This window comes from Panthera onca, chromosome F1, assembly GCF_046562875.1.
Source record: "Panthera onca isolate mPanOnc1 chromosome F1, mPanOnc1 haplotype 2, whole genome shotgun sequence".
NCBI classification, from domain to species: Eukaryota; Metazoa; Chordata; class Mammalia; order Carnivora; family Felidae; genus Panthera; species Panthera onca.
In genome coordinates this window covers 33,262,929-33,285,901 of record NC_138355.1, presented here as the reverse complement: position 1 = coordinate 33,285,901, position 22,973 = coordinate 33,262,929, and the positions used below count along the sequence as shown (strand labels likewise).

The window sequence follows — 22,973 nt, the reverse complement described above, 5'->3', positions numbered from 1 at the left end:
TACATACTTGTCCTGGCAAACGTGTTTATCACTGTCTCATCCCTGTCTTCTTCCACAATTTTCAGACTCTTTATTAAACACTATTCTGTTTTGCCACATCTTAATTCACTTACATCTCAGCATCACCCTAAGTAATACAGGCTCAGGGTAATGAAATAGTTTAGAAGGGGCAACAGCCCAGCATATGCAGCTTAGCACGCCTGCCACAAAACCTTCAGCCATAGATGCACTAGTGTAGTAATTTATTAGGTGATTCACAGGGACACAGTGCAAATGACTGGACTTTTCTGTTCGTTCAACCCCTTGAACTCTCTGGATCTCTAACTTGGGTTTTTAGGAAAGCAAAGGGTTAAAAGCAGACAGCTGCTAAATTCCAAAAAAAAAAAAAAAAAAAAAAGAAAAAGAAAAAGAAAAAAAGACAAGATTTCAAACATGCATAGTATGTTGATATCAAAAGGTACAGTAAAACCAAAATTCATTACTCAACAGTGTCTCTTTCCATTTTAAAACTTGGATAGTACAGCACTTCAGACTGGGGGGGATCTGGCTTCCGCAATGAACCAGGTTTAAATGCTCTTGGCAGGTAAGTACAAGGCTCCAACAGAGTTTCCAATTCTTCTGACCGTAAAAAGTAAAGACAAGTAGATAATTTTAGTGGAGCTTTAAAAACCTGTAGGAAGGTTATTACATGGACGCTCTGGCCTCCAGTTCACAAAACACTACTACACTTTATAGGTTAAAGTAGAAAGCATTTTTATGGATCAACTCTACAAAGTGAAGCACATGAAAAGGGCCTAAAGTCAATATATTAATCAGGATATAAAACATTAAGTTTTCACAGAGGTTTTCAGGGATGTTAGTTTGCCAACAATGACCTATACACAAAATTATTTGTTAATAAACTCACGTAACACAAAGCGGTACTTAATGAATTTTCTTTTTTCTTTCCCCAATATTAAAAGGGATTAATTACACTATTATTATTTGACAGCAACAATATCTGCTAATTAGAACACTGAATATTCTGCAAACTGTTACTAGAAAATGTGGAAAATCTTAGAACTACAGGTAATACTGTAAGTAAAAACCCAAAAAAGTGAGAAATGAAACATTTAAAAATAATTGCTTATTACAATTTTTACTAGGCAAATCCTTATAACCCACATGCTTTGTTCAGGTAGTCATCTGATTTATTTTGTTAAAAAATAACTGTAGTCAATATACTTTCGTACAAAAACCTTTGAAGTCCAGGACTTGGAGGAACTACTGCTTTCTAATTTCACAGGAGTCATTCTACGAAGAACGCCCATTGTAGAAACTTTTATAATTCAGTGTAATTCAAATATAAAATTACTAAGTAAAAACGCACATAACTCTTTGATCCTAATGCCTCAAAAAAGGGGACATTTTCACTTTTTCGATTTTAAAATTTTTGATTCAAACATTCACATAGTGCCAGCTGTGGGCTAATTAGACCTGCTCTTAACCACTTTACAAAAAAAAAATGTCAGCACCATGCACACTGCGGCCTCATGATAAAGGAAAACAAAGTAGCTAACATCTTAGAAACAAAACCACTAAGCTTAAATTACTACTTGAGAGTATTAGGTCTCCAAGTTGGTATCTCCCCACTAGTTTTGTGGGCTTCCTAAGTATCTGAGGCAAAACCAAAATAATCTTATAGCTGACATTTTGTTCTAAAGACAAGCTTCCTAATAAAATAAATTTCTATAGAACTGGTTCAGAAAAATAAAGTCTCTCCCCCATTCTAGGGATGTCTTCCTGAAATGGAATAGAAAAAAGGAAAAAAAAATTGCTAGGGAAATGAAAGCGTTAAAACCCAGTCTCTGCCTCTCTCTCCAGCATGCTGGAATGGTCTGTCCCACAGGATGGAAAAGAGAGGGCATGTGTAAAACTCCTCTCCTACTACATTTCCCAACAAAATGTAGACACATTACATGGCTCAGGATAGTAATAAGCTGGATTAAGCAATTTGTACAATTTTAGAAAGCATCATTACGCCCCCTCAAAACCAAACTAAAATGGTTGGTTAGACACTTGTGAACGACCCAGTGATTTCTGAGATGAATTAGGACTTGACAAACAGATGGTCCGCACAATGAAATCAAGCCTTCTGGAAGGGAAATGAGTTGTGGTTTGCAAGAACTCAGAGATACTTTGGATCCACTGTAAAGCTTGCCAAAAACATCAACTGAAATTCTTTACTAACACTAGAGGATGCGCTATATTTAAAAATCACTGTCAATTTTACTGGGATTTAGGATAAAAAATATTTACAACTCTTTTACAACAAGGAGGGAGCATTTAGAACTCACTGGTCAGGAAAATACTTTTTCATTATTACAAAGAAAATTGTTGTAAACTTGTTTCTTCCGACATCTGTTTGAAGCCTTGAACAGAACCTCTTCCGAAACTCCACAGCGCAAAAATAAACATGCAAACTCTCAAGAGCTATTTTACACTTTGTGAAAAGAATACAAATTGGACACAAAAGTATATGTGTCATCAAAGAAGAGTCACAGCTCAAGTCTGAACTTAGCCAATAAAGGCAGATGATCCGAAGAGTTATTTTCATTTGGAAGTCCATTAACAGTCCATAAGTCTTGTTCTGTAAGGAGTGATAGTCTGGCCAGAAGTTTCAAGCCACCAACCAGAGCAACTTCAGCTCCTACGTTAAAGAAACACATTAATATTTAGCATAACTGTGTCAACAGGTCACTGTAAATGAATCACACAAGTCTTTATTTTTTTAAAAAATGATGATCAGGAACTTCAGATCCCTCTAGAAGTCTAATAGGAAACAGTTCTTAGAATATGACTAAATTTCATTTAATTTTTTGAAGTTTATTTATTTTGATAGGGAGAGAGAGAGGGAGTGCACGTGTGAGTAGAGGAGGGGCAGGAAGAGGGAGAAAGAGAACCTCAAGCAGGCCCAGTGCTGTCAGTGCAAAGCCCGGTGCGAGGCTTGATCCCACAACCCTGGGATCATGACCTGAGCCAAAATCAAGAGTCAGATGCTTTAACTGACTGAGCCATCCAGCACCGCATGATTAAATTTCATATTGAGTTATAACCTAATTATAATTCTCAGACACACAGCAGTTTCAGATGTTTGTTTTTTTCTAGTTCAGAGTTTTTTGTTTTCAGTTCTACAAATAATCTTATTTTTCTGTTTGTTTTCTTTAGTAATCTCTATACCCAACATGGGGCTTGAACTCATGACCCTGCGATTAAGCTCTGCCAACCAAGCCAGCCAGATACCCCTGCAAGTCATCTTTAAAAAAAGTATCAGTGTAAAGATAATGTTAGAAGTTATTTGGGATTGACAACTACATAAATTCATTCATCAACTATTCTGTAGTTGTATAAAGCAGAAAGATCCAGCCATGGTGGAGTAGGAAGTTTATAAGGGGACTGGAGAGAGAATAAATTAGTAAACCTTGGGGACACCTGGGTGGCTCAGCCAGTTGGGTGGCATTGACAGCTGGCAGCACAGAGCCTGCTTGGGATTCTCTCTCTGCCCCTCCCTGCTCATGCTCTCTCTCTCTCTCAAAAATAAACATTAAAGAAAAATTAGTATACTTTGGTCCCACAGAGTCAGTGCCCACAGCAGAGAAAGAGGACGTATTCTAACAGGATCATTGGAGATGCTGGTCCATGGCACACTCCCGCCACCTAGTGAACACTTACAGCATGACAACTACCCCTACAACAAATTCAAAGCAGGAGGACTATTTCCTAGACTCGCTCTAGTGGGCAGGGTAAACCAAGTCCTGAGTATTACTAATAGTTATCCTCAGTAGGAAGGAAAACACAAATAGGAGACAAAAGGAAAAAAGGAAAAAAGGAAAGTAGTAAAAAAAAAAAAAGGGGGGTGGAAGCAGAAAAGACAAAACATCTGCCCACATTTTGGACTTTCGAAGTTTTCTGAATGGTATTTTTTTGACTGCCAGTCATTTTAAACTGCATTTTCTTCTCCACATCAAATCATTTGGCTAATATTTAAAACCTTACTTTCACTGAATCATACAAGGAAAAGTGTTTTATCACCTTCGCTTTTTGAAACCATGTATTCACATAATGGACTTATCGATCTGGAAAGATCCAGTATTCCAGGGTCGACAGGACAACACTATCTATTGCTGGCAGTATAGGCAAGGTCCTCCAATGAAGGCAGCATGTCTCAGTAAAACTTAAGTACAAAACTATCTGATGTTGCTGTCACAAGAAAAACAGTACACTTATGGCAAGTAAAACCAATAAAATGAAAACCAAGAAGCTGACTGGAACCGGAAGGAGGCACTAAGGACAGACATCGTAGGCAACAACTTGCTTTGAGGTGCATCACTGCCTCTGTGTTTTGCAGGTGATTAGCTGATTAACTCAAATATATTACCAATTTCAAAATATTTTAAACTTTTAAGTCTAGAACTTCACCAGATGTTTAGCTGACCCTCTCAGCCTCAGCCCTGAGGTTTTAGTTACTGTATTCTCAGGCACAATGTAAGATCACACGCATTCTTTACCTGGCTGCCCAGCAACGTCTTCCTTTTCGGCAGAATAGAAAATATAATCCACAGTTATGGCACTTCGGGAATGACAAGTGGTCACTTCTGGAATTCCAGTGTCAGGAAAATAATGTGAATAAACAGACGACAAGCTGAAATGGTGGTGTAAATTTGAAGATAATCTAAAATGAAAAGAAAAAGTGTTTAGCATCCATCAAGTTTTTGATTTTTAGAACTCCTCCTATTTATTTTTATTATTATTTTTAATGTTTATTTTTGAGAGACAGAGGGTGAATGAGGGAGGGGCAGAGAGAGAGAGAGAGAGAGAGAGAGAGAAAGGAGACACAGAATCTGAAGCAGGCTCCAGGCTCTGAGCTGTCAGCACAGAGCCTGATGCGGGACTTGAATCCACAGACCACGAGATCATGACCTGAGCTGACGTCGGAGGCTCAACTGACTGAGCCACCCAGGCACCCCTAGAATTCCTCCTTTTTAAAGCACTTTCTCACTTAATATCCAGACAAAACCAGGCATTCAGACGAGCTTTTTAAAAGAGACAATATCACAATCTGACATTCATTTATTCATGTAGGGATATCCAAAACCCACTAACAAGGCTGTGACACACAGAGGGAAAAAGCTCAATAATCAACATACAAATGTGATTTATTATTAACTGTAACATATTTGAGAGCCCCCACTTACTAATACGTATTCTAAAACAATTTATAAGTTATTTGTTGTTATAAATTTAATTTGATTTAATGACAGCACACAAGTGGGGGAAAGGTGCAGAGGAAGAGGGAGGAGGGGGAGAGACAGGAGAGAGGCTCGGGGGCGGGAAGGGAGAGAGGGAGAGAGAGACAATCTTAAGCAGGATCCATGCTCAGTGCGGAGCTGACGCACGGCTCGATCCTGTGACCCTGAGATCATTACCTGAGATGACAATCAAGAGTTGGATGCTCAACCAACTAAGCCACCCAGGCGCTCCTGTTGTGTTTTTAAGAAAAAGTGGCCTTTATGAATGTTATGTAGAGTTCGCCAGACTTTCATTGTCAGAGGGCCATATTTTTCTATGATTATTCTTGCTGTGATATATCAGATAATTTTGTACTGCATCTTAAAACAGCTTCTGTAACGGTTTATATTTATCCCATGCTACACATACATGTGATGTACTAAATAAAGGGTTTAAAAATCATTTCCTATAAACATATCTTGAAGATTAAAGGTCTTTTATATCATGAAAAAATTTTTTTAACTTTCTAAAATTCAACAAAAATTTAACAAATACCTACTAAGTTCTAAGCACTATCTTAGGTGCTTAAGATACACATATAAAGATGCTGCCCTGCTTTTTAAAAAGCTCAATGTCAGGGGCGCCTGGGTGGCTCAGTTGGTTAAGCATCCAACTTCAGCTCAGGTCATGATTTCACAGTTCCTGAGTTCAAGCCCTGTGTTGGGCTCTGTGCTGACAGCTCAGAGCCTGGAGCCTGCTTCGGATTCTGTGTCTCCCTCTCTCTCTGCCCTTCCCTTGCTCGCGCTCTCTCTCTCTCAAAGATAAACATTAAAAGAATGAAAAAAGCTCAATGTCAAAGAACAAAGGTAACTGTTTCAAAATGCCCTTACTTTCAAGTTTTAGCAACATTTTATGTCTAAGGACTTATATTTACAATACTATTAAATGTACAATGTGCCTCCTGCAAACTGTTCTCTATCAATTTTTTGGTTTATAGATATAAGCTCTGCATATAAGCACACTATATTTATATACAGATACTTAAAAGTATCTTTTCTAATACCCCATTTTGTTATAAAAACATTTTAGAATTACTCAAAACCAAATATTTGTTAGTCATATTAGCCTTTTTATTAATCTTACTCAGGGAAGTTTTTACTATATTTGAAAGGTTTAATCATGAATTTTTCAATATTCTTTTTTAAAATTTCAAAAACTATTACTTCCTATCTTACTAGGTTCTTACATATGAGAGAATATTTTGTCAAAACAAGGTATACAAAATATAGTAAGACTGAGAAGAAGCAGATAAAATGAGTAAGAGGTGATTCTAATTTGGTCCCTAAATATAAATGTTAAAACAAACATTAAAATTAAAATATGAACAAAAGGGCTACGATATAAAATCAAGACATTTCAAGAATCTCCCAAAGAGATAAGAATAAAAGGGCTACGATATAAAATCAAGACATTTCAAGAATCTCCCAAAGAGGTAAGATAAGATCTCCATCCTGTTGTATTAATATTCATCTGTTTCTCAACCATAGCCCCAAATATTCATGCATCTTTGATAACCGGTAATCCAGGCATCTTCACCCCCTCCACCTTTGACAACCCTTTCCTGTAGTTTAAGAGATGTAAATGTCTTCATAAAGTATTTATAAAATTTAAATATAATTATTTATGCTGGTATATCCTTTTTTTGGGTCAATTCCCCTACAAACTGTAAGATCCAGTAAGTCAAAGGAGGCTAAGCATGGTATTTTCCTGTGATCTTGACCTTTGTTAAAGCACGTAATAGCGATCAATTTCTGAGTACTAGCTGGCCCAGGTGCAGGGACAGGCTCTTTGCTTTAAATAACACTGCCTTAAACCCCTCGTAAGAGTCATACATCAAGCTTTCCATGCTTTATCTCATGCTATCCTCACAACTACCCAAATTATAGGTAAGGAAACTGAATCGCAGAGACCTTAATTTTCTTGCTCAAAATTACACAGCTAAAATGTAGCAAAGTTAGGACTGGAACGCAGGTCTATTTGACTCAAGAGCCAGTTTTCTTCATCAGCATGGAATAACATAATTTTCATTTTTTATCCAAAGAGATTTTTTAGAAATGATTTTTTTACCCAACTAAAGTTAGTAAATGTCTATTGTTGGCTTTTCAGAACTCACTTTTCAGCTGTCACTAGGACCTCTGTTTTGTCCAGCTCTGTCTGTGTCAGATCACCATCTGTAAGAACAAAGAGAAATATATTAAACTATCAATATACTCTTTTGTTCTAGTTTGCCACAGAATAGTCCTCTTAGGCTAGGAACAATATTTAAGATATATCTAGTTTAGATAGGATGCCTAGTTAAATGTTTCATCCGGGAATCTATATGTTTTGATGGTCTCCATAATTAGCCAAACTGATTTCCAAAACAACATGCAAGTAATTCATGCAGATAATTCTGGAAGGTCAACTTAAAAATGGTAAATTTAGAGTTCTTTAACAAAGAATTAAACAAGTAAGCATTATGTTTTTATCTATGAATATTCATCCCTGAGATGGCATCCCTTGAAAAATTTAGTTTTAGGTCTTCAAAGGGAACACTACTATCAAGGAGACTGGCAAAATATACTGCAAACACTTACCTGTCTTTTCTACTTTTGGTAACTGCTGTACCTCATACACACAGTTCTGTGAGATACCTAGGTTTGGGGGCCAAATTGGAATAGATAAAATTCTTTGTCCCCGTGAAGACTGTTCCTGGCCAGATACCTAAACAAAATTTCAACAGGTATCTTAAGTGAATAGATTTTAAGTAGTTTATGTATTGAAAAGTTTATGTCTTAAATAAGAAGAGGAAATCCAAGAATGGTAAATATTACCCTTTCTTTATCATAGTAAGTGATTATTTGTGTTTTACAAAATCTTATTCAAATATAGTTCAGAAAAAAGTTACTGTTTACATAAAAATGGCAATCTTTTCCTACACATGTTATTCTAATTTGGACATCTACATGATCTATAGCTTTAGACTAATGCTGCACCCCCGTTTTTGCTCCCTGCAACAGAGCTCCTATTATATAAAATACTTAGAGAGATCAACTCTCACAAAATTTTAAACCATCACTGAAAACTCAGTGGTGGAGAGTTTATTTTGGTTAAAATCCTGAAGATGAAATAAATGATCTGAAGCAACAGAGAGCACAATGAAGAAAAAAACATGGGATAAACATGGGATATAGGCAGCTAAGGAATTAAAATATTTACCATTATGAAAAGGAAGATGTGCATCCTAAAGAAATATTAAATTACTGTTTTGCCAACTACACTGTCCACATCCAGCATTCAAAATTCTGTTCCACCCCCTTATGAATAGTTCCTTATTTATGAAGCATTTTTTTAAAAGCTTTAGTCTTTCAGTATGCTCCGCACCCAATGTGGCTTGAACTCACAACTCTGAGATCAAGAGTCACATGTTCTACTGACTGAGCCGGCCAACCGCCCCTTTACAAAGTACTGTCTGTCAATGCTTTTATTTTTTCTTCTTCTCCCCCACTTAGGATATTTTGCTGCCTGCCAATTCCTCCAAGCAGAATGTTGCCACAGATAGATGGGAAAGCTGAAATTCAACCAAGTGAACACAATTACTCATTAGTAGTTGGGAAAATCATCATAGCTTGGTGAAGTGAGGGTACTGGGTCATCTGAGGTTTTCAATAGCCATATGACAACGATCCTCACGCTACAGGAACAGAGACTACGTCCATCTCCTACTAACCATGAAGCAAGCACTTACCTTTCCGATGGCGAGTCCTTCATAATTCAATTTTCCCTCCTTTATAAAACTATAGAGTGGAGAACCAGGAACAGAATTAAAGTCACCGCACATGACGATAGGGCAGAAGCTGCCGTCTTTCTGATGGGCAACACTGGAAATCTCTGCCAGAAGCATCGCCAGTTGGGTCAGCTTAATATCCCCTCGCCTTGGATTATACAAGAGATGTGTGTTAGCTACACAGATCACAGGAGAGGCAGCACGTGGAAGTTTGGGCTGCAGGAGTAACACTAATCCAACGTTGTCTCTGTCCAACAGAGGGACATCACGGCGGTAGAATTCCACTGGGTTCACTGATAAGAGTGAAAACTTGGAATGTTTGAAGCAAATGGCACAGCCGTCGGGTTTCCTTCCTGTCCGCATCTTGTATTCACAGTGATAACCTATAAGAAAGGAATAAATTTAACACAAGGGACTACCGCTATAAACATACACATGGCAAAACACAGCTCTCCTGATATCTTTGAACAACGTTTATCAAAGTGTATCCTGCAAAACATTAACAATGTAGGATGTTAAGTTTGGGACTGGGTCTAGGTCCTAGGAATGGGTCTCTTGACTTGCGGACTTTAGTCTCCAATATGTTAATGTGCATCGACACGCTGTCATTTCCATCCTAGTAAAAGTTGTGACAGAGACTATATAAGGGCTTACGATAATCTACCACCACCATCCCCACCCCCTGCTATGGCACATCTCTGACCTTTTTGCCTATAACTCTTCCCCGGTTCCACTCAACACGCACCTGCCTCCTCACCTGCTTTGAAGCACTCCTACCTCAGGGTCTTTGCTTTGCTATTTCCGCTGTCTGGAATGCTACAGGCGTGGCTTGTTCCTTCACCTCCTTCAAGTCTTTGCTCGAATGTTACCTACCTTCTCTGATCATTGTTTAAGAGTGAAACCTGACCCATTCTACTTTCCTGCTTGTCTCCAAAATTATCATTACCTAGTGTGCTATTTTAGTATTTATTTGACTTGTTGTCAGCCTTCCTCCACCAGAATGTAGGCTCCACAAGGACAGAGCCTTTTTATCTATTTGCTCACTGCTGTACAGCACACCACAGTGCATAGGATATAGTAGGCATTCAAAAAATATTTGCCGAGGAAGGAATGCAAAGTAGGCAGCATTTCTCAAACAGATGCACTGTTTCTAGAAGTGTTCACTTATCAAGTAGGTTTTTAGCTTCTACCCATTAGCTAATCAGACAGAATGATCTCTGATACAGAACTTAGAATCTGAGAGGTCTAGCTGTGGGTAGAGCAACTACTGGAAAGGAAGCTAATAAGAGATTCTCACATGCTTTTCTGTTTGAATTAAAATGCTATATGAACACAAAAGTTTCCACTTGAAATACCGCAATCTCTTCCTGACTTTTTGAAATGGATATTAAGTTTTTTCAAAATTAAGATTTTTTTGCCCAATATACCACACATCTTTGTTAGCAAGTTATGCTTTCACAGCACGCAAATCTTCCAAAATAAATCTGGCTAAAATAAAAGTTACATTGTACCCAAAGATTCCAAACTGGGTCTGATTTCTGCTCCATAATGATCTTCTTGAACTTCTTGCAAACAAAGTACCTTGGAAGAAAAACATGGTGTGAATTAAAACAGAGACCAAATATGAACTTTCTGGTGCTTTCATCTTTAAAAACAGGCTTTTAAAATTCTAAAAACCTAATGAAACTTGAAATAAAAGACATAATCCTTTTCTTCTTTTTAACTATCAAATTAACGTTTCCAAATTTGATCAGTCCCCCAAACCGTGGCCTTTAAATACACGAAGCTCTCTCTCTTACTATCTGAAACTTGTATTTCCCAAAAGAAATCTTTTTAATTTACATGTTGGAGTCTTTTTCTTGAATTAAAATGTTCCTTTGTACTAAGTCCTTCTTGAATTAAAATGTTCCTTAGTACTATGTCCTTCTAGTACTTTCCGGAGGTCATTTCTTTGAATGCCATCATCTAGATTTTTACAAGAATGATTTACATTTCAAGTCAAAGGAAACCGTTACTAAATAAATACTTCATACACTGCCAGTCCCTGTCTCAAAACTGACGGATAAGTAGAACTTTTTGGATCTTTTTTGAAATTTTAGTGATTATTTATACCAACAACCATTAGCAAACGACTCTTTGGAAGTCATGTTACGTTGTTAAAAACTGTTCCATCACTGTATTTAAAACCTTCTCATACCACAAACGAAAGGGATAAAACCATTCAGTACACAAGTGAACTTTTATGTGAAGAATTTTGATGATATTCTGCACTTACATCTGCATCAAAGTGTTTAATTTCTTTCAAAATATTGGGAAACCTAAAACTCCAGTGTAAAACTGGCTGCCGGCAGTGTCTATAGAGGTGTGAATTGTCTTCCAATAAATCTTGTGAAAGTATATTATAGGACATCACTGAGAAGTCAAACTTGTTATCGCTGTCTTCACATTTGGGGTCAGCATTTTTGTCTCCTAGGATCTTCGTCTTGTCTTTATTATGGTTACATACATATTCCCAATGCCGTTGTATTGTGCCTGTTAAAATATATTGAACAACATATAAAGAGTTAATGAAAAACAAACCATAAATTTTCCTGTATGTCAGTTTTTTCTTGCCTTTTAAAAACTCCTACAGGCAATGAGCAGAACGTTTTCCCCTAGGAAATGGCAACATAGCACTAAGTAACTGGAAGTTGTCATCAAATTGATTACAAAGGCAGTAAAATGATATGATGACTGACCAACAGGTACGAAACAAGTTTAAAAGGATCTGGCAAGTCATTTTGGAGACTTGAGAGTGTGTTAATAAAGCTAAGACTGAACAGGGGTCCTAGTTTCTCACTTACTTATGGTTAACAAGTGGCTCTGCCAGATAAGCTCAGCAACTTCATAACCATAACAATATACAGTTGACCCTTGAACAATGCGGGGGGAGGGGGGGTCAAAAGCACCTCAAAAGCATCTGCATAAAACTTCTGACTCCCCCAAAACTTAACTAGTAATAGCTTACCGTTGACTGGAAGTCTTACTGGTAACATAAATAGTAGATTAGCACATAATTTGTATGTTATATGTATTATATACTGTACTCTTACAATCAAGTAAGCTAGAGAAAAGAAATCCTTATTAAGAAAATCATAAAGAAGAGAAAATACGTTTACAGTGCTGTGTCATACTTATCAGAAAAGCACACGTGTTAAGTGGACCTATGCAGTTTGTGTATTGTTCAAAGGTCAACTGTATTTGAATGTCACAGTTGACTGTTCAATAAGATGATTTTGCACTATATTTTATTTCCTGTGAGTAAGATAAGATCATCAAATGATTAAGTTCTAGCAAGAACTCATCTCAGAATTCTGGTTTAGACATGAATGAAGGGTGTATGATGCCAACATGTGGAAGCAGTATTTAGTGGAATGATGCAAACGAAATGAACACAAGAATTCTTTTTAATGCACACCAAAGCAAAAGTTAGAGAGAACACGGGTGCAGAATGCTAGTAAATGGTAAGGGCTGGCTGAAGAGCCCAGCATGCAGTGAGCGACCAGGAATTGTGATAGTTTACATTCTGCAAAGACACAATACGAGAGGAGAATCAGACAGCACGAGATTTTTCAACTATAGGTAGTCCTCGACTTAGAAACGACCTGCACACACACGCAAATGTACATACACCCCTTTGACCTTGTCTCTCTCACCCCACCATTAAGGAGGATACTCTTACTGCCATGGAAACCATGAAGAAAAATGTGGAAGTTTTAGAGATTCCATGAGCTCAACAGAAGGGGAAAACAAAGGGAAGAACTTGGGAAAACAGGTTTGGAGATGGACTTTCAAGCATGATTAAAATTACATGAAAAACCTCAGTCCTAGAACATCTTCCTTCTCCTACATGAAGGTTTTCGCTTCACTGGATTACAATACCTAGAATTCCACTAATTAAAAATTAAATTGAGGAAAAATATTCCATACATAGGGGAAAAAAAGACCAAAAGGAAACACACCAGTATTTTTAAGAGCGGTTATTTCTGAGTGGAAGGACTGTGGATGATTTTTCTAAATCGTCTACAATGATGATATATTTACAATCAAAGTATCAATAAACTCTGTAGAAATGCCAATAAAGTAAAAAATTTTTAAATATCCTCTGGTAAACATGTTTAATGTCTGCTGCATGGAGGGAATAGAGATTTTGACCAGAGGCTCGAAGAGGAAGATAATTTTTATGAATAGTGAGGTCTGGGTGGAACATGGTGCTGGGAGACATACGATACCATGAAGGTACTAAGCGCCTGAGAAGGGTAAAGAAAAAAAAGGTGGAAGGAAAGAAAACCAAACTCAACAAAAGTCTTCAAGGATTACAGAACTTAGCCTACAACTTGTCCTATACCCAGGAAAGGGATGGAAACCATATTCTTCCCTATCCTTCACTGAATAAAGAGAATCCTACCTGCGAAGGCCCAGAACTACACCTAATTGTACTGACTCCACAGAATTACCCTGAGATTTGTAACATAGTTTGTATGGGGAAAACGGAAACTGATGATCCACAACTGATTCTCAAGAACTAATTATCTAGAACACAATTCATTCGTAAATTGGGGACTGTCTATTGATGGTTTTTAGCCACAAATCATAGTCTTTGTATGTATACGAGATGCAAAGGGCTCTAGTCATGCAAACAAAATGCAAGCCACCATCACAAAGTTACAGCCCTACCCTGGAGCCACCATCATATTAAGATATGAAAAATGAAGGTCTAAAAAAGGTGTTCATATTTTCCTATAAAATATGTATATGTAAGGGCACAGAGATGCACTGAGAATTGTATAGTCCTGGCAAGTGTTTGTAAGCCAACTCTTCTTGCAGTTCCATTTCTGAAGTAACTGAAACCATCAGATTATCTAATTCAAGAGTGGCTTTCAACCTTCTCAAGCTTATATAACTCTTTGGCATTACTTTTAGTGTCATGACCATCAATCCCTAATAGACTGGCGCTGGCTGATGGGGTAAATACATATTTTCTCCTGACCACATTTGCTTTTAATAAACATACAGAAATGTGTTTGAGAGCTAGGGTTCCATGGAAGACAATCGGAAGACGACTGAGAGAGGACAGTCTTTGGCCTTCATCTACTTCACAACATACAGTCACACTACAAAAGCTTATATACCTTCCATGTCAGGAGGAACAAGGTGATCACAGCAGAGAAGACAGATGAATCAAAGAAAGTAAGCAATAGGCCTGATCAGGTTTTTAGGGCGCCTAATTAAAAAGTCATAATTGTGTCACACAATTCCTTCAAATACCAGTTTAAAGTGATAGGCAAGTTAGAAGGCTGTTCTCTTGATTGAAAAGTATTAGTGAATTATCGGAAGTCACAAATATGGCTTAACGAAGAGCATTTTCCTTATTCACAATACCTAGGAAGAATGGACATATAAAGAGTCAGGTCGCAATCAAAGTTTATCAGTATGTAAATGTCATCCCCCATTCATTAAAGGGAAAACACCACCACCACGATTTTCTGAGTACCTACTATGAAGCCAACAGTGTATTAGGCACTTTGATAGGTCTCATTTCATCCTCAACAGGCTTTCAAAGTAGGCATTATTTTACACTTGGAAACCAAGGAGCAGAGAGGCTCCATAACCTGTCCAAGTTGACACAATTAGTGGTGGGACAGAATGAGAGCAGGGAGTGGTTCCTGAGCCCATGCTTATGTCAGTAAGCCACAACTCCACCTGGGAGCACACCAGATTTACAAAGGCTAAGCAAGAGAGCAGTGTGCTGACCTGATCAACAACGAATACATGAATGAAAAGCCATCTCATGTCATCATACAGCCCTAGATTTACAGGCTATGGATTGACTGTTCTTAGGAACCTAACTTTAATGCCTCTACAATACATCTTTCGTTCATTCAAAAGAATATTGGTTTATGAACACATGCTGTGGTTAAATATTATACAAACAGATTTTCACTTTCGGTGCTTACAATTTCTACTCAAATGTGTAGTAGAATTTCTATTTAAAAGAGCACTAATTAATCGTCTAGCTAACCTTCGAGCTCTGACTTCCAAGTGAGACTAACTCTGTACGTCTTCCTTTGACAAACTTATGTCAGCTCTCTACACAGAAACACTTATACGGTCTATTTTCAAATATCTCCAGAGGAATTATCTTCACCGAAAACATAGCCCAGTAAGAAAGACAACTCCAAGTTCCACTTAGATAATTCATACATACTTTGGGGGAGGAGGCAGGGCTGGCAGCACAGAGCGAGTCTAGTGAATTGTAAACAATCTGACAAATCTAGAAATAATCAACATATTTAGAAAAAACTCATTCTCAAAGCTGAAAAAGATGTGGTTCCCTTATTAAAAGATAAGATATCCCACAGACTCAAGATTATATGTATAAACCTCAGTACAATAAATACATTGAGTAAGCTAAAATCTCACTCTGTAAGAAAATATCTTTCAATTAATGATTGTGTGTCTTTAAGAATATCCTTTGGTCTTACATTAAAAAGTTAGCATTAAAAATAAAAACATGAGGGGCACCTGGCTGGGTCAGTCAGTGGAACGTGCGACTCTTGATCTCAGGGTTGTGAGGTCGAGTCCTATGTTGGGTGTGGAGATTACTTAAAAATAAAATCTTTAAAGTAAATAAGCAAATAATAAAAACCTGAAATTTAATTTTTTTATAGATCTGTGGACTCCCAAGAACATACACCAATTTCTAGAAAGTCTAAGGACCTGTTTTTAAATCAATGGATTTGATAATTATTCTTAAACTTAATGTTTTAATCTAGTCCTACATTCTTTCCCAACCTCATTCTCCCCCTCTCTCTGTCTCTCTCCCTCTCTCTTTATATATAGTTTCCTGTATTTTTACTGTCAGAAATACACAAAAGATAAAAATAGATATAAATCAAGACGTCATTTAAAAAAATAATTTCCTTTTTCCTAATAGAAAACTATGGGTTGAAAACAAATACTAAACCCCTCCAAAACCCGGAGGAGGTTTTAAGCATTATCAGATAGGAAAGTTTCCTTCTATGGCTTACATCTATTTCTCCACCAAGATAAACGTCACCTTTACCTTGGTGTTTTCTTCGTTTTGATGAAGGCTCATCTCCCTCAGAGTTCATGATGTAACTAGAGAGATGAATCAAAGAGCTGTGGCTCAGGCTGTCAGGTCTCCAGTTCCAGTACTGAAACGGAGTTCTAGACTCAAACAAACAAGGTGGTCTCCAATGTAGTGAAAAATGCCTACTACTGAAGTATGGGTAAGGAGCACGAGAATAATGTCCAGGCCACCTCATACAACTAGAAATATGTCTGTTCCAGCAACACCTTTGCAGATTCTCCCACGGTGTAGTCCAATCTCTGCCCAGACTCTTCTGGTGATGGGGAAACATGGGGTATCTAAAAGAAATAAATACACTCCTTGAGGTACCACTTTTTGTTCAGCTATAGCACATTAAATCCAAATCTGTCTCCTCAAGGCAAGATAATGCCTGATATTTAAACTTTGGCTTCTAGGGTGGCTGAGTTGGTTAAGCGTCTGTCTCTTGATTTTGGCTCAGGTCATGATCTCATGGTGGTGGGATCGAGCCCCTTGTAGAACTCTGAGCTGAGCATGGAGTCTGCTTAAGATTCTCTCTCTCCCTCTCTCTTTCCCTCTCCCTCTGCCCCTCTCCCTGCTCATGTGCTGTCTCTCTCTAAAAAAAAAAAAAATATATATATATATATATGTATATATATTATATAATATAATTATATTATATATATATATGAATCTGAAAAAAAAATCTTCAAGATCTATGAAGGACAGGCAAAAGCAGCCATGATTTAATTATTAGTAGCAATACCTCAAAGCTGTCCTTCAACACCTATGAATGGTATTCTAAATACTTAACATAGACTCCACCAGGCTCCCAAAACACCACATACACTTCAAAAAGTCCTCAGTTCAACTGAGAGATTAACCATCAAACTGGTTTTCAGAGTAGCCTTCTAGTATCTAATAAACTCTGGATAAATACAATCCACAGCAAACATAAGAGTTAAATCACTATGGAATAGATGAGCTGACTACAATTAAAGCCAATCTCTCCTCCAACTTGGGTTTGTAGTAAAAACAGGCTTCTGAACAGTTGTTTTTAACCAAGATTACATTTTCCAAACATCTGTATAGCTAAGAAAACAAAAACCTATCACAACTTCACCAAACTACCTCTCTTGCTAATCAGCACGTGGATAATTTATTTTTCCATCTTTTTTTTTTTTTTTCATGGCATGCTTCTCCTTGAGGGAAATGAAATGGGATAGAGCTTACTCATTAATAATTCACCAACATTCCAACCAATATACTGATCATCCAAAACATCGCCAAAGTAGTGTTATCATTAACTTGAATAATTTGTTCTCAGGCACTCTTAAGAAACAATACAACTCAAGCACCATCTTCTTACGATACTATTCTGGCAAAAATTTTGGATTCAGAGGACTTCTATCCTTTCCTAGAATTCATTAAAGGTACACTTCCAAGACAGTGTTAATAATGTTCACTTCTACCACCAAAGAAACTTAGTTTAAATAGTATTTACTGTTTCTTTAACTTTTATATGTTCATTTTAAAGGCATTTAAAATTTTTATCATATACTTTTGCTGTTCTATATAATTTATTATAAACTTTTGCATTCTCCAATTGTTCTCTAAATTCAACTTAATTGTAAATCTTTAAAGGCATGACATGGGCATGCTACTCTGCTTTGTGACAACTCTGAAAGCCATAGAGATTTGGGTGCTCGGTCCATGCTAATAAGCTACCATGTTGCCATATAATACTCGTGGCTGCAAAACTTATTCTTCATATTTGTAGTTACTTATAGAGACGTCTTTTGCTCTTAAGACGATAAGCTCCTTCAAGGCCAGCGCTTTCTTACTCATTTTAATCCTGGCCTCTTCCCAAGTGCCTAGCACAGTGCCTGGCACACAGCTGGTACTCAGGAAAACACTGTTGAACTGAATTGTCATCAAGCCCGGACTACAGGAGATTAAAACCGGATCCCCATAATATATAATAATTAATACAGTGCTGTTTCCCAGGTGCGGTATACCAGTCCGTTTCATACGGTACACAAACTTTTCGATTTTTCACATCTAAGTATTTATTAGGAAAAAACCCATAATCAGTACATCAAACCCAAGATTTCATGGGTACTGCTTGGGGCGATGCTAATATAGGCAGCACTACTTAAGTGCTTTTTCAAAAAAATGAGTCAATTTCAAGAAAAATGCAGTAAACACAAGTGTGGAACGAGAATTCGGTAATAGTCGTAAAGGCTGGTACACAAATGACTCAAGTTTGAGAGAGAGACACTAACATCGCAAACACCAAACCCCCGGGCGTGCGTGCGATGCGCGCGCCTCTCCGGGTCAGGCCGCCCCGGGACCTACTGCGGACCGGCGGCCTCCCCGCGGACGCTCAGCTCCCGGCGGGTGCTGAGGCCTGGGAGGAGGCCGGGGACCGGGGCGGGGGTTCGGGCTGGCTCGGGGGCAGGGCTGGGGGAAAGTGGGCCGGGGCTCCAAGGCCCAGCCAGGTCGGGAAGGCACTAGCCCTGCGGGCGATCGATCGCCCCGGGCCCGGCCCGGCCCGCGTCGGCCAGGCGTCCCGCCGGCTCCACGCCGGGTTTACCTATCCCTCGGGGTCTCCGGAGGCTCGTCCCGGCGGCACCGCCGCCCGGACCCTCTTCCTCCTCCTTCCTCCCCCAGCCCGCCCCGCCCCGGGTTTACCCGGGCCGCCCGCCCCCGCCCCTCCCTCCTCCCTCCTGCCACCCAGCCCTACTGACCGGCCTCTTCCCACCACACAGCGGCCGTAGCCCCTCCTCACACAGCGCCACGCTTCCATTTTCTCCTCTGCGGTCGTCCAATTCCCAGGCTCGGGGCTCGACCTCTACACCCGATGCGGCGGCCGAAAGCACCAGGGGCTCCCCATCACTAGACGTCGGGACTCCCGGCCGGGCTGCAAGGCATGCTGGGAGGTTCGGGCTCGCCGGCCGCCAAGTCCCCATCTTGCGCCGCGAAAGTCTGCGAATTACAACTCCGAATTGCGTTCAAGTAGCATGCGCAGAGCGGGGGAAGCATGGGCGGCCATTTCGGAATAGGGCAAAAACCCGACTTCTGTCTTAAAGAAACAAGAACTAAACTAAGAGCCGAACAGCTCTGTGTAGGCCTACGGGAGGGTAGGAGGTGGTGACTTTGTGAGAGATAAGAAGAAAAAAAACGTATTTTAGCGTACTTTTATGATGTCCTTGGGAGATTCAAAAGGCGGACGCCCCAGGTGGGGAACAGTGTACCGTAGAACTGTGATACCAAGGATTTTTGCAGTTAGTTTTGGAACACATCCTCAGGGCTCACTTTTAAGTGTGTGTGTGTGTGTGTGTGTGTGTGTGTGTGTGTGGTGTCTCTCAATATTAGTATAGGACTCTAGATGATTGGAAAACATTCTTTAAGTGGAGACCCTTCTGAAAGGGAGAGGGGGAGAAGGAGGGAGAGGAAAAGAGAAACTGAGGAAGGAAGGAAGAATAAAGTGGGGGAGAGGGAGAGGGAAACTGAGGAAGAAGGAAGAATAGGGAGAGGGAAACTGAAGAAGAAGGAAGAATAAAGTGGGGAGGGGGGAAAGGTTACTGCAATTGTAGGCTCGTTGGGAGAGCAGTGAGTGGAGTAAATTTTTGGGAAGGCTTTTTTGTTGTTCTCTTGTATGTTAATAAGGGAATCGGATGTACTTGAAAAACATTTTTCCTCAGTATAAGTATAGATGATTGCCATCATTTGTGATTGTTAATGTTCTATAAAGTTACTGCCAACGCGGTAATAGTGAATACCGAACAATTGCTTCTAGTGGGGATAGAGGGATAGGTTCCCCTGAGCCTCTGGTCGCATTTTAGCCACCTAATTGATACATAACCTTGGTTTATATGTGTTTCTGCTTAATGCCACTTCATTTAGTATATATTTTTGACTCCTTAATGTTGAATTCGTGGCCGAGCCTGAGTGAAGCTTAGCTAACATATTTATTTTCTCCATAAGGCACATCACAGAATTGTGCTTAGGATCCTAAGCATTTAGGACAGCGCTTCAGCACTACCCTTGGGGACCATTTTAAACAGCAAAATCACCAACAAAAGCACAAAAATGTGGAAAACATAGTATGAAATAGACTGTGAAGAGGACAGTTGTTTATAATGTGAGGGCTGAAACAAGAAGGCAAGCTTTGCTTCCTTCAAGCTCAGCTGGGAGTATGCAACAACAAAAATTTTCACCACTCTGCATATGTCCATGAATGAATGCAAAAGCACTTGCAAGTATTGGTTTTGGAGTTACAGGTAAATTTTAGTAGGTAGGCAAATTCACAAATACATAGCGCATCAATAATGATGGTCAGATGTATTTCTAGTGTATATTGCCCTCTTTTCTGGTTGTACTAAAAATTTTGCAGTTTATTATATTTATTGGCTACTTTTTTGTATGTCTTATTTCCATAATGAGATTGTAAGTTCCTTGTGAGCAAGGACCATGACCCATTATTTTCAAAATTTACCCCACCTAGTGCTGTGCTAAGTACACAGTAGATTGTAGATATTTTTGAATGAATGATAAACACAGGACCAGAAGTAGAGCAGATCTGTGAATGAGCAGAAACTTCTCCCTCTAGTACATCCTATGTCCTCTGGTTTGTAATGTGTTAAGGAGAAATGTAACACTTTGAAATAAGCAAAAAAGATTAATGGATGTCCTTTCAATGGAATGCTGGAGTTTGGAGGATTGTCTGATCCTGAAAGATACTCACCTTTATCTTGAATCAGACTATTTTAGAATTCTGTAGTGATTAAAGTTAACTTGTAGAGAACAGATGGTAATACAAATGATTATTATCTGTGAACATGTGAGTTGAGTTCTATCCAATGGAGAGAGAACTCTCCTTCTCTGGAGAAAAGCCAGTTTTGCATTCATTTGCAAGGTCAATATTCCTGATCTGTAAAGTGTCTGCTGTTTGGATTCTCCTGGAACAAATTGTAACATCTATCAGAGAAGGTTAATAAAAGAGTTAAATAAAATCCTTTTGTATTACTACTTTTTTAATTATTTCTTTTAGAGTTATCCTTTAACAGTTTTGCAGTTCCCACCAAGATGCCCAGTGTATTCGTTGGACAGAACCAGACCAACTTATGACCAGGGAGCTCTAGCTCATGGATTGCCAAGTCTAGGTATTTCGTTTCCTGCTTTCAGAGGTAGATCTGAAGCACAGCAGAATTTTCTTCAATTTCTGTTTTCCTAATTTTAATTTTCTTCTCCACTGGTTTTGTGTTTTGGTTTGTATATGGTCAATAAATTATGCCTCTCCTGTGGCAGCAGTGATTGGCAATTTGGTAGTGTTGGTAGTGTTGGTAGTGTCTGGCCACTTGGTGATCTCTGTAAAAGGATTAATGGCTTACAGAGATCTTTTTTGTATGGAGTGAAAGACAGCAGAGAATCTGGCTTGTTATTCTTGTTCATTTGTCTGTCTATTTTGAGCTCAAGAATTCTGTGCCCACTGGGAAAAACAACTCTTTGGCATCTCGACTAGTGAGATTTTGCGCTTCTGTGTTGACTCTTGACTGAAACTATAGACTCAAAGCCATAAGCTCTCTATTTGCCTGTGTGTCTATGTGTCTGTTATTTACGAAGGGCTTTACCTCTCATTATATGAACGTGAGATGTCCTACATCTGGAAGATATTAATAAGTGAAATTATGAAGTTTATTTTACTAAAGGAGCTGCGCTCTAATTGGTTTATAGAGATAAATTAGCACTTGTATAAATATTTTTAAAACATTTTATTTTTAAGTAATCGTTGCACCCTGTGTGGGGCTTGAACCCACAACCCAGAGATCAAGAGTCATATGCTACACTGACTGAGCCAGCCAGGTACCTTAGCACTTCTATAAGTTTAATTCCTAAAATTACTTGAAAAAAAAGATAAAGAAGACACTTTAAATATGATATACTTAAAAGAAAAATATATTATTATAGAAACTAATAAGAAATGTTGTAAGAATCAAAGTTTACATAATTAAGGTCAATCTCTAGTGAGCAGGTGATTTCCTTCTTGAAGTAGTTTAATGTTAACTAGAAATGGGTAGAGACATTGATTGATGTTTCAAAATACCATCCCATCATAATTGCACAGATAGTCATGGATTGAGGCAGTGAAGAAGGGTGGTCAAGAAAACTTCAGGGTCCAAGGTCTCTACTAAAAGGAAACCAAGTTGTTTGGACAAGCATACAGATACTCATCAGCTACTAGGGGACTCCTTAAGACCTCAGGAACTTGAATTGACTGGACTGGGGTGTGAGTAGCAAATCTGGCCAAAGTGTGAGTTAGTAAACCTCTCCCAGAGGGACTGATGTTTAAAAGAGAGTGCAAGTGCTTGAAATCCCACATTTCTGTGATATGGGGACTCTCAAGAATTCCTAGACTGATGAGTTTTTGTGTTTCTGTGTTTACTCTTGGTCCATGAACGTTTTTCCTGCCCAAACTATAAAGCAGGTAAGACTGCTCTCTTTCACTGAAACTGCCAAGGCTGATTATGAAGAGAGATGAGATGGAGAGATGCAGTGGCATGGAGTCAGAGAGTGTCTCTCCTCCTGAGGAGTAAGTCACTAGTGGAGGCACTTTTCAGGGTGTAACAGAGGTTCAGCGAAGCTCATGAAGGAATTAAGTACTGTACAACTAGAAATAGACATGGCTAGAGCTATGGAAATGTGGCCGAAGAGAAAATAATACTCAGAATACAAATTTTGAACAATAGCAGAGAGACTTAGAATT

General features: G+C 38.7%; 1 protein-coding gene across 7 annotated transcripts; it reads right to left on the bottom strand.

Annotated features, from left to right (window-relative positions):
- Positions 1–736: 736 nt before the first annotated feature.
- ANGEL2 (angel homolog 2) lies at positions 737–19,135 on the bottom strand. Of its 7 annotated transcripts, none has more exons than XM_060643844.3 (9): positions 18,955–19,135; positions 16,199–16,524; positions 11,369–11,625; positions 10,605–10,674; positions 9,055–9,476; positions 7,905–8,031; positions 7,442–7,499; positions 4,548–4,711; positions 737–2,689 (listed from the first exon to the last, which is right to left on the bottom strand). In XM_060643844.3, the coding sequence occupies exons 1-9, from the start codon at positions 19,011–19,013 to the stop codon at positions 2,538–2,540; spliced, it is 1,635 nt and encodes a 544-aa protein (XP_060499827.1). In that variant the 5' UTR covers positions 19,014–19,135; the 3' UTR covers positions 737–2,537. The 7 variants fall into 7 exon arrangements, with proteins under 7 accessions (XP_060499827.1, XP_060499831.1, XP_078296933.1 ...); XM_060643848.3 differs by having other exon boundaries at positions 18,996–19,093; XM_078440807.2 differs by lacking the exon at positions 16,199–16,524 and adding an exon at positions 14,265–14,514 and having other exon boundaries at positions 18,955–19,061.
- Positions 19,136–22,973: the final 3,838 nt, after the last annotated feature.